We start from the raw sequence: 12,453 nt of genomic DNA, 5'->3' as shown, positions 1-12,453 counted from the left end.
GGAGGGAGAGTGAGAGGGGTAGAGAGAGAATCCCAAGCAGACTCTGTGCTGCAGGCACAGAGCCCTATGTGGGGCTTGCACCCACAAAGCTGAGATCATGACCTGAGCCGAAACCGAGTCCGACGTTAACTGAGCCGAAACCGAGGTGCCCCTGTAGTAGGTTTTTAAAAGACTGGGTCATTTCTAACTCTCTTGAGAGAATCCCTTCTCTTTCACCCTACTTGTTCTTGCTAAATGTTAGTTTCAAGGTCAGGACAATAAAACTAACACGACTTCCAGCTGGGGGGTTTTACAGAAGGGCTATGTACAGTCCGCGCAGGGTCTTAAATGCGCCTCGTTCACTGAGCAAGGCTGCAGTGTGGCGCCTGTTACAGGAGGGGGCCACACGTCTCACGGTCTCCTGCTCAGCTGCCTGCTTGAGCAGCTGACCTTTGCATTTCAGATAAAATTAGATGACTATTAGGGCAAGGGACAGGCTGAGGCACGGGTGACCCGTGAGAAACGGTAAAAGAAATGTGAACTTGAAGCTCCATGATTCCCTTATTTAGCTTATCCTTTTACAGCAGTTCTAAGCGACTGTCTCAAAAATGGAAAACGGCAAAGCAAACAGGACCGCCAGACAAGTCAGTGCTGTGATTTCTGGGGGAGGGGGAGGGGGGCACAGGGGAAGCACCTCGTCCTTGCACACACAGTGTCATTCCCAGCAGGTATGCAGGGGACGTACTCGCAGATTCTAAAAGTATGTTAAGTGTATTTGTTTCCACAATGTAACAATAGGAAATCCCGCTGGATGGGGATTTGAAAGAAATGTCTTTGCTCTGGTTCCGTCTGTGCCCCCCAAAGAAGCGGCCTTATCACCATCTGACCCAAACGTGCCCAGGTCCACTCCTCCTTTCTGCTCCGGAGGGCAACAGGTCAGAGTCCATCCTGTTCCTTCCTCACAAGGCCATTCTTTGAAGAAACCATCCAGATGAAATGTTTTGTAAGTCAGGAACTAGCTGGTTGTAATTTCTGAGGAGGGTGGCAAACGTGGAAAAATGAGGGACTTCAATTATTTGGGGGACTTGCTGCTTTTAACGAATGGTCCTGAAAAGGCTGTTTTACTTCCTAAGTGTTTCTCTATCACTTTATCCTCAGACCCAGCCCCGGGGAAAGGTCAAGGACAGCTCAGCTGATAACACGCGACACAGCTCGCAGTCCCGGCTCAGCTTTATTACCTAATAGAAGTCCAATCTCTGGAACATTAATTGTTCCAAAGTTTAATTAAAAACACAATTTACAAATATTTACTATCTTCTGAAAAGGATTTCCAAGTGAAGAATGAAAAAACTATGTACATAATATATAATGAAGTACCAGTTAGCTTCAAACCCCATCCAGTCCACACTCGGCAACATCAGTCTTTTTAGGTTCTTCAAAATCTGAAAGAGAAAGTTACGGCTTCATTCAGCACTTTCCCCCTTTTAAGTAAAAAGTAAAGGTGTCATCCAGAATAAGTGCTGACAGCCCTTCTTTACCACGTTCAAGGTTAAAGACTAGATGTGCTACTAGGGCATCACTGTAGCTCTGTCTGCAAATGTGTGAACCCTTTATTTCCTTTATATCTTGTCTAAAGAACAAAAGCAGTTTTTACACTATCAACATGCGGAGACAAAAACCTCTCCAGTGTTATTTGAAAGGAGATGTCCCTTTTGCTCACGACAGCCTTCCATTTTCCCGGAGACACAAGGCACGTACCTTCCGTTAAATCTACGAAGTTGTTTTCCATGATGGGGGAGGGGATGGAAATCCCCATCGCCTTCCGAACCCCATACGTGCTCACGATATCACCTGGAGCGACTTGCTGTGCGAGTTCTTTCAGATTATTGGTCACTTGTTCAGCTGGGAAGGAAGACAAAAAGAAAAAGAAACACAGCTCTAGGTATTGAAACGTGGTTCCTTTAGATTTAAAAAAAAAAAAAAAAAAAAAGTCATAGGAACACCACAAACTTGACCCTGGGACAATGGGGGTTTGCACTGTGCAGATCCGCTCACATTGCCTTTTTTTCCGATAACACTGGGCTGTAAATGTATTTTCTCTTCTGATTTTAATACTTTCTTTTCTCTAGCTTTGTTGTATGAATTAGTATAGAACATACGATATGTCAGCTGACTGTTTACAGGTGAGGCTTCCAGGCAACAAAAGGCTATTACAGTAGTTAAGTTTGGGGGGAGTCAAAAATCACACATGGATTTTCAACTGTGCAGGGTGGGTGGTTGGGGTCAGCATCCCTAACCCCCACGTGTTCAAGGGTCAACTGTGTAAATGCAAAAAATAAATCACCTACAGTTCACTTTAGCACTGCTTCACAGCGGTGTCCCTTCTCAGAAGTTTTTCCCTTTAAATATCCCCCAAGTCTCCTTTTCCCGGAGGTGCGACCTACCGAGATGCATTTCCCTGTAAGAGGGGCCCAAGAGACAGATCATGTTGGGAGGGGGTCTGGTGCTCAGACGCTCGTTCTGGGCTTCCTGGAGCTCTCGGAGCAATCTGGTGGTCTCATCAAGTTTCTTCTGGAACATTTCAGCTTCTGTAAGGTACGAAGAATAACACGCTAAGGAAAACAGGGACATACTTGGGTTCCACCTTGTGTAGTAAAGGGAGTCCTGTGCTCTGGGGTTTTGCTGTTTATTGCCTAGTCTTCTCTCCTCAAAGGAGTGATCCCCTCCAAATGAGATCACCACCACAGACATGCTTTACTACTCACTGAAGCACGGCCAGCCAAGATTTCCTGTGGTGAATGGCTATGTTAATCTGTACTAATGTGACATTAAACCTGGACTGCCTGGGTCATGAAATGACACTCACCTTCAGAGTCAAACACTTCAACAGGAGCACCAAAATTTGTTACTGCTTTCAGCGCTGTGAGCCTGTCCTGATTACTGGAGTCTAAACGCCCCTCTGGCTCTATTTCTGTAATCTGCTTAAAAAAAAGAAAAAAAGAAGGAAAGGAAGAAAGGAAGAAAGGAATTATTTCAGCTTGTTAAGTCCCGTCAGTGCTGCAATGAAACGTCAGTAAGATGGTTTGTGTGTGCAGGCCAAGCTGTCCCACCTATTTACTTGGCAGTTAGAGTTCTGCTACCTACAAAAAATGTCTCTCCAGAATACGCACACTTCTCTATAGTGAAATGATGTGTCATCACACATCACCTGTTCCATGTGGCAGCCACCTAAAAAGACTACAGGAATGAGGGCCTTGGCGATGTCTGCACCATGAAGAACTTTCGGGGACTGTGACAATGCCTCGTGCTTCCGAGGCTCACAGGCAGTGTCTTGGCCCCCGGTCCATGCACCTGCAAACCCACAGCAGATGTGCATGAGGTACTTCCTGGGTCTCTTCCCTGCCACAGAGCCAGGCTGTCAGTATGGCATGGGAGAAACAAAATCCTAAAAAGGGTGGGGTTTTGGTTTTGGAATTACAAGACTCAGAGTTTCTATAACCTCAACACTGCTTTTTAGGAAGAGATTGCCCCAGATAACAAGTTATCAGAAGTCAAGGGTTCCCTTTAGATTTTGGCATGGCACTCCAGACGTGTATCTGAACCCCCGATTTCTCTAGCTACACGCGGGCAGGTGTGTGGAGGAAAACCATCGGTATGTGCTTGCGGCTTGCCATCGGGGCTGGGCCCTCACGACCCTATCCCGTAGCTGTTCCCTTTTTACCCAGCTGCCTTTCCCATTCTCAAGATTTCTCGCATTCTTGCCCCCTCACTAAGCACATGACCTTGCCTGCTCCTCATTCCTTGAAAACATGGTTTGGCAGGTACCACATCCGCATCTGTCTTTGATCTCCTCTTCAGGTTTTCTTCCGTGTCAGTTACCGGGCACACATCTGTCCGCTCTTGTGTCCCAGCTTCCCTCCGCTCCTTTAGCCCCCTGACGTCTACCTCCAACCCCACCGTTTTACCAGCACTGCCCTGCCGGTTACAAATGCCACACCTGCCACTCTTACTGGGCTCATTGGCAGCGGCTGACACTGCTGGACTCCTTCCTGCATGTCCCTCTTCCGTGATTTTTCTACCTCAACTACGGGTCTTCTCCAAGTTCTGTCCTTCAACCTTTTTTTTGTTCCCTTTGTTTTGAAAAGAATAGTGTCTTTAATAAATGTATAGCAACAATTTCTTGACTTTGGTCTGAGTGATGATTTCTTGGATATGAACACAAAAGCACAGCAACAGAGGCAAAAATAAAGTGGGATTCCATGAAACTAAAAATCTTCTGCACACCAAAGGAAACAATCAACAGAATGAAGACACAACCTATGGAATAAAAGGAAATATTTACAAACCATGTATCTGATAATCAGTTAATGTACAAAATATATAAGGAACTCAAACAACACAATAGTATAAACACAGACAATTAAAAACCTTTTTTAAACGGGGAAAGGAATGATATAGACATTTCTGAAAAGAAGATACACAAATGGTCAACATGTACGTGAAATGGTGCCCAACACCACAAATCATCAGGGAAACAGATGAAAATGACAATGAGGTATCACCCCACATCAGCCAGGATGGCCATCAACAATGACGACAAAACAAGAGATGGCAAGTGCTGGTGAGAACGTGGAGAAAAGAGCGCCCTCGTACACTACTGGTGGAATACGAACTGGTACGGCCACTACCGAAAACAGTACGGAGGTTTTTCAAACCACCAAAAAAAGAACTACTACACGATCCAGCAATCATCCCACGTCTAGGTATACGGATGAAATCAACACACGTACACACGCACAGTGGAATGTCGCTCAGTCTTTAACAAGTAGGAAATGCTATCACTGTGACAACATGGATGCACCCGGAGCTGTCCTTCAACCTTTAGCCAGGGCACGTGCTCTCTCGGGACAATCGCATTCACTTGAATGACTACAGTAACACTCTCCCTTTATGCCAACAACTTCCAGATCCACACGCCTGCCGCCAGATCCGGGAGTCCTAGGCCTCCCCTGCAGCCACGTCTCGAATCACTGCCGCGTGGGGAACTGAAGGCAGTTGCTCTCCCACTGAGGGGAGCTCCTGTTCCCACCCTGGATGGGCGCTCACGATGCTATGATGTACCTCATGCACCAGGTCCTGTCGACTTTAGTTCTACTGTATTTCTCTTTACTGTAGATCTTTATTCTCTTCCATGTTGCCACACTCATCAGCATATGGCTGTCAAGCCCCACAGCTTCTCACCGGTCCTCTCCTCCAGCCTCTCTCCCCTCCCCATGTTCTTAGAGCTTCCTGTCTTCAAGGGTGGACTCTCAGCTTCTCGGACTGCACGTATGGCCCTCTGTCACTAGACCCTCATTCATGCAGCCTCCCCACCTTTCCTCCTCTGCCCGGCACCCCAGGGTCACACACTTTCCACGCTCTCTGCACACGTGCCCTGTCCTCTCAGATCCGTTTGTCCCACTTCAGCATCTCTGCCCACTTCAGATGCCAGGCGCTGCTTGCTGGGAGACTGCCTGGCCATCCTTCTAGAGCCCGTCCACCTGGCATCCCCTCTGTGAGGATCTCCCTGGCCATCCAGAGCAGCTGGTTTCTGATCTGTGTTCCTACAACGTGTACATTTCCACGGTGCGGTAACTAGTTTGGGCTCCCTTGTGTACATGCTTGTGCACCGCACTGGCTACTACTACGCTCCCCACAGGCAAAAAGAATTCTTTTATCTAAGGAGATAATAAATAATTTTCTTTTAAAATAAAGCATTATCATTCAGGCCTTTGAGTTTATCCTCCATTTAAATATTTTTAATGACGAATATAATCACCTCCATTTCTTTTGCTGTGTCAAGGGTCCTGGTCTGACCTTCATCTTCAGGTGATGGCTGTAAGGACAAAGAAAACCAATTTTCATTAAAAGATATATTAAAAAGGTAAATATCAAGGAAAATCAAAAAATATTAAGAGTTTCGAGGCAAGAAATAAGAATATGGATTACTGGAAATTATTCATTGAAAAAAAATTTTTTTTAATGTTTATTTTTGAGAGAGAGATGGAGTGTGAGTGGGGAGGGGCAGAGTCTGAAGCAGCTGCAGGTTCCGAGCTGTCAGCACAGAGCCCGACCTGGCGCTCAAACTCATGAACCATGAGATCGTGACCTGAGATGAAGTCGGAGGCTTAACAGACTGAGCTACCCAGGTGCCCCTGGATTACTGGAATTTAATTTTTTATTTATTTTGAGAGTGAGAGAAAGAGCGCGCATGAGAGGGAGCTGGGGAGGGACAGAGAGATAGAATCCCAAGCAGGCTCCATGCTCAGTGAGGAGCCTGATGCAGGGCTCGATCTCTTGACCGTGAGATCATGGCCTGAGACGTTATCACGAGTCACATACTTAACTGACTGAGCCACACGGGCGCCCCTGGAATTTATTTTAAACCAAAAATGAAATAGATACAATAAGTAGCACTTTGAGAGTATTTGTGAGTCAAGAGTACCTATTACTGGTAACTTCAAGACTAATCTTTCTGTGCCTGAGCAAGAAGGTATGAAAGTATTTGGTAAATAGCACAAAAGTACCTAGTAAATGGAGTCGGTTTTCAACAACCAGTGAGTCTATGACAAGGAGAAAATAGGAGGCACTCTAGGGACTATTTTGCATTAACAGAGCAATAGTCTCGGGTAGCAGAAGATTACTGTAAAATATTCAAAGGCTATGCAGAATGTGAAAGCTTCCCATAATACCAGCCTTCAGAGATCAGGCACATATTAACAACAGACCAAGGTATCATGCACAAACATTAGGAATGATGTTATCTTTTAAAAAGTTTTAAAAGTTTAAAAAGTTTTAAAAAGTTAAAAATAATGATGTTATTTTTTAAAAAGTTGTCTGGGTGACTCAGTTGAGTGTCCAACTTTGGCTCAGGTCATATCTCACTATTCGTGGGTTTGAGCCCTGTGTCTGGCTCTGTGCTGACAGCTCAGAGCCTGGAGCCTGCTTCAGATTCTGTGTCTCCCTCTCGCTCTCTGCCCCTCCCCTGCTCATTGTGTCTCTCTCTCAAAAATAAACAAACATTAAAAAAAATTAAAAAAAAAAAAGCTTTATTATGATTTTTTAAAACCAATTCCCAATTTTTAAAAATTATAAACAACACATCCTTATATATAACTTTTAAATTTTTCTAAGATCTATTCTGAGAATATCTGCTGGATCAGTGGACAGAGAAATTTCACATTTGAAATCTTTTGCCCTATCAACCAAATGAAAGATACTGAATTGTAGTTGAATACTACTAATTAATTCAAGTTAACTGATGGGAAGGCTAGAGGAAAAATATTTTTGAGTTGATGCGAAGGTGCGTGGTTTTAGGTCATGCGAAGAAAGCAGATCGAGCACTAAGACTGTACAGCTGTTCTCAGTGAGCCAGAGGTGCCGACTCAGCGCTGCTGACCGTCACCCAGGGACCAGCAGCCACATGTGCAGTGAGGGCAGAGGACAAGGCGACAGTAGCCACAGCCACTGGGAACAGCTAGGACCCTGAGAGACGTAAGGTTCTTCTAAGTATGGTGACAAGGACGGTGTGGAGCTTGACTCTCCTCTGCACCAGGAACACTGTCTGGTTCTAGTCTCTGAGCTGTGGGTCTGCCAGATTATCAACTATGTCCAAGTCTACAAGTGTTAGTGACAGCAAAGAGGAAGTTTCTTATTTTGTTCCTTGGGGCCCCACCACTGTGTTCTTACCACATAAGAAAGAAAAGGACATTCGCTAGCATTGTAAGTCAACTCGGTTTCAATCCAGTGAGCGAGACCCCCTGTTCTGTTAGGGTACATGGCACCAGCTGACTTGTGAGCAGTCAGCCCCATCCTGATTCTTATGTTCCCAAGATCGGGAGATAACGACAGTCTTCTGGCCCTCACAGACCCTGGTAGCTGGCTTACTCGTTTCCGTTCATTGTCCTCCACCCGCGGTCCACACCCAGGCCGGGCTGTCTTTCAGGGGAAGGCAGCCCAGCTGTCACCCTGGTGACTCCCATGGTTTCATAACACTCAGTGACTAATGCTGAGAGCCAATAATAAATTACCCGGTTCTTTAGCAGCCTTCTTACCGTCTCCAACTCTTGAAGGGTTCTAGAATGGCCCCCTTTTGTTAAAACATCCAGTAAACTATCTGCCATCACGTATGGATAATCCTGGCATGTGGCCAAAAACTCATGGATGCTGAAAGAGAGAATGTTGGGAAAGTCACTTCCATATGAATCACCTGTCGGCTTCACCTTCCCATCCCAGCCAACGGTTTCCACCAGACACGACTTAAATTTTTACGCCACCGTGTAAAAATTTCTGTCTAGGTACGATAGCATACTTACAGCCTTGCCAGTGCTAACTTTACCGTCATGAGAGAAGCAAACAAGATCAAGAACACAGTGAAATGAAATGCTCCTGGGGAAACCGCCAAAGAAAAAGAAGACTTTCTCAATGACAGAGGCGTCAGCGTTCAGTCCTGGACTTGCTCCTGCCCTTCACTTCCTCCCTAAGGTGACCTTACTCACCTCAGGACTAACACATCCACGGGGTCTCAAAAGTTATACCTCCAGTTTGGACCACACCCCTTGTATATACACACGTTTATTAGGATTTTAGAACAACATGGCACTCAGCAGACTGATGAACTGGTGACTCACCTGAAATCACTTGGAAGATCAGACTCTTCCCCATAGGTTGAATAGATTAGATCAGAGTCGTCCTTGCTGATATTTGCAAACGTGGAGTCGTAATGTGGAGCATAAGAACTGTAGGGTCCGTAATTCAAGTATAACACTGTTGACAGAAATTAAGTACTGCAATACTGTTCTTTAACTTCTGTGTCAAACTGATTTTTATTTTATTAAAGATTATTCCCTTCTAATTTTACTACTTCAATGACTGGTATAACAAATAGAAGGTAGGTATTTCCCCCTCCTGGATCCTCATGAAGTCACAACTCAAGTGACTCCTCCCCCGAGGAAAGAAAGAACAAAAGTCATTTTGAATACTAGTAACTGATTTTTCAGTTTCTTCCGAAGTTAATAAAAGAGTTGATTCATACTGCAAAAATGCCACCAAAAGAGTTAGTAATAAAGCAGTAAGTGGTGATTACACTTTCCCCCCGCTAGCTGCTTGAGGAAAAAACCTTACCCGGAGTGACTTTGTTCCTTTTGTCCTCCTTGAACCCCTGCAAAGTATTCACTCCAGACTGAAGCCTTCCGGTTGTCATTCCCAGTCTCACAGGGCAGTAGCCTGGTTCTGAAACAGAAGACCGGGCTCGGTGTGGGAGGTGCATGTGGTAAGGAGCCGATGGGTGATCTGCAGGGTGTCTGCATGTACGCTGCTTCGTGCCATCCATGGGACTCTGTCCAGGAGGCTTTATTCACGTAAGAAAATCGCAGCTCAGCAAGGTAGGAATGTGGCCAGGCCCCAGACCTGGTCCTTTTCATTACCCTCTCCTGCTTCCTGGAATACTTTATAATCATGTTGCAGTTCACTTAAAAACAAAAATTAAGGATTTAAAAATTGAAACCTGTGATGAAAGTAAACGAGTAGAAAAGCTTAGTAAAAGACTAGGGGACAACACCCAACTAAAGACAAGAACTCATGGTACATTCAGGAGAAGAATTAGGATCTCTGAGGCATACTTTCAATGCAGTGAGGAACGGTCCTTAAAGATGTGCTCTGTAAACCAGGAGCAGACCCCTGTAACTGGATGGACTCTGATATAAGCAGAACTGGGAAGGACGGTTGGTATGAGGAGAAAACACGATCTCTAGTGAAGAGTTCCGGTTTTTGCACCACGACCACCCTTGAACAGAGGCTATGTCACAGGTGATCAGCGTTGAGGGAATGAAAGCACTTGCGAGAAACTCTGAACACCTAAATTGGATCTTCTCTCCCTCTTGGCGAGCAGTCTGGAATTTGGAAGAAGAACTTGGAAGTGAGCAGGGGCAGAGCTTCCACCTCAGACCAGTGCTCAGGCCTCTCAGGGAGCTGCCGAAACGTGAGGAGCCAGAGCAGCCTGGGCCACACCGACTCCAGGAGCTGCAAATGCAAGGAAGTGGAGCAAGGGCAGAGACAGACCCTGGACATGAAGAAAGGGGCAGATCTTAAGGTGTCACCTAAATCATTAATTGCATCGTTATCCTCTTAATTACCAAATTTTCACCACAGCTACACTAGAAAGAACAACATTCCCGATCTCGTGGCACTTTGACTCAATACCATATAAATTTCACATAAAACGAAAAGTTCACATAAAAGCAAAAAGTGAGTTTTGCTTTGCAGACAGCACTTTTCTTCTACGTGAAGGGATTCCGTCAGCACCTCAAGAGTGGAGGGAAACGCTGAAAGACACGAACAGGCTCCCCTCTTTAGTCCTCAAATGCATCCGGCTCTTCCCACTGCTTCAAAGTCTCTTACCTCCTATCCCCGCACTCCTTACTCACTTTTTGGGACCAACCTAAACGTCACCTTGCTAAGGAATAAGGAAGCCTTCTCTGACCCCCACCTGTGTCCCGTCACAGCTGCTCTTCTTCACGCGATTATTCTCATTGGCTCCTCCATTCCGCACCCCACAGACAAAAGGGGAGGGACTCATCTCTGTTCTGTTCCCTGCTGTACACCCAGCTCCACCTCCGGCGCCCAAGACAGGCCTTGCCTGCAGCAAGAGGCAAATACTGGAGACTGTTAACTGAAGCGTCATTCATTTTTGTATCCCCAGTGATCTCTCTCATGATGGCGGTGGGGAAAATGGGTATTTATAAAATAGCATGCTCACATTTGCATACCACAATATATGATTTTTCCTCTCAGGTGAATGACAAAAAATTCTTATATCAAATTTTAAAATTATTCCCTATACTACTACCATTAAAATACCTGAGGGAAATAAAAAACATGACGGAGGTTCTAAAGCAATGCTTCCCAACCTTTATTTATTTCTTTTTTTAATTTTTTTTTTTCAACGTTTATTTATTTTTGGGACAGAGAGAGACAGAGCATGAACGGGTGAGGGGCAGAGAGAGGGAGACACAGAATCGGAAACAGGCTCCAGGCTCTGAGCCATCAGCCCAGAGCCCGACGCGGGGCTTGAACTCACGGGCCGCGAGATCGTGACCTGGCTGAAGTCGGACGTTTAACCGACTGCACCACCCAGGCGCCCCTGCTTCCCAACCTTTACAAACTTTCTACCAACTACAGTGAAAGCCATCACATCAGCAGGTTTTTATTATTCCTATATGGTACTGTATGGCATACATATTCGTTCTAGTCACTGAAATTTAAGAAGTCAGTCAGATGTTTTATAAGAAAGTTTTGAGATACCTCCAGAAATAACTGAGCATACATACCATAATCTCTTTGAGCCAGAGTTAGAAACTGTAAAATTTTGGCTTTAATTGTGGGTCTGATATTCTGTATTAAATACATTTAAATTCCAGACTTTTTTTTCCCCCTGAGAGAGACAGAGTACGAGCTGGGGGAAGGGCAGAGAGAGGGGGAGTCACAGAACCTGAAGCAGGCTCCAGGCTCTGAGCTGTCAGCACAGAGCCCGATATGGGGCTCGAACTCCTGAACTGTGAGATCATGACCTGAGCCGAAGTTGGATTCTTAACCAACTGAGCCACCCAGGTGCCCTGGGACTTTGTAGTTTAAAGAAAACTTGATCTATATAGAATCTACTTAAAGACGAAGTAAAGCTATTCATGCTATTAGCATGAAATACATGATGCCTAGCCAAGTTCTTTGTGGCTGACAATACGGTTAGATTTCACAGCACTAGGCCTGCTGGTTTAAAACGTCACCCAGGTTACTGCCTGCGAAACAGCAAGTTCATGCACAGTGTGACCTGTGAACTCACCTCCTACAATGGGATCCACGGGATGCAGAAGCCCCAATGTTGTCGTCCCATCTGGTTTTCTCCTTTCAAATTCACACTGCAATGACCCAAAGTATCCAAATGTCCTCAACAGTTTTATATGTACCACATTCATGTGCATGTACACATACATATATATGTATATATATCACACTACAATGCCCTAAATTTAATCAAACCAATATACTAAGTTGCTACCATTACACTTAGATATTAACTTTCCCACCTGGCTCCATATACATAGGTGCTAATGGGCTGCAGAAATGAAGGTTAAGGAAACATGAGAATTTTAAAGAGCTATGTGGGGCCTTCAGGCCACTCTGTTTTGTCCCCTCTGTTAAAAAAAGGAGGATACTGGAGACCAGGGAAGGGAAGTGACCTGCTGGAAGTTATGTATTAATCTATTCGGTTTTAAGAGCAATGTGCTAAACAATGAATTCAAGAGACCAGAGTATAAATGCTCATTTGCCAAGTTTAGAACACATTAACTTCACTAAAAGCCAATAATAGAGAAAAAGGTTAATCATGTCCTTTATAAATACGTTATTAAATCTGCCTCCTCGGAGTGTTGTACTGAACAA

The 12,453-nt window shown here is 45.0% G+C and overlaps 1 protein-coding gene across 2 annotated transcripts in view; it reads right to left on the bottom strand.

Annotated features, from left to right (window-relative positions):
• Positions 1-1,191: 1,191 nt before the first annotated feature.
• BRD7 (bromodomain containing 7) overlaps positions 1,192-12,453 on the bottom strand; it is a 37,709-nt gene continuing 26,447 nt past the window's right edge. Inside the window, exons 9-17 of one of the 2 annotated variants that reach the window (XM_047836029.1) lie at positions 11,855-11,930; positions 9,142-9,249; positions 8,649-8,784; positions 8,049-8,184; positions 5,798-5,854; positions 2,846-2,957; positions 2,424-2,567; positions 1,738-1,881; positions 1,192-1,421 (exon numbers count right to left, since the gene is read on the bottom strand). In XM_047836029.1, the coding sequence (XP_047691985.1) occupies positions 1,366-1,421; positions 1,738-1,881; positions 2,424-2,567; positions 2,846-2,957; positions 5,798-5,854; positions 8,049-8,184; positions 8,649-8,784; positions 9,142-9,249; positions 11,855-11,930 (969 nt within the window). In that variant the 3' untranslated portion in view covers positions 1,192-1,365. The remainder of the gene's footprint in view (positions 1,422-1,737; positions 1,882-2,423; positions 2,568-2,845; positions 2,958-5,797; positions 5,855-8,048; positions 8,185-8,648; positions 8,785-9,141; positions 9,250-11,854; positions 11,931-12,453) is intronic. The other variant, XM_047836030.1, reaches the window with a different exon arrangement.

The sequence above is a fragment of the Prionailurus viverrinus genome, chromosome E2 (genome assembly GCF_022837055.1).
Source record: "Prionailurus viverrinus isolate Anna chromosome E2, UM_Priviv_1.0, whole genome shotgun sequence".
NCBI classification, from domain to species: Eukaryota; Metazoa; Chordata; class Mammalia; order Carnivora; family Felidae; genus Prionailurus; species Prionailurus viverrinus.
Note: the sequence above shows the minus strand (reverse complement) of the source record. Positions and strands in the feature narration are given on the sequence as shown.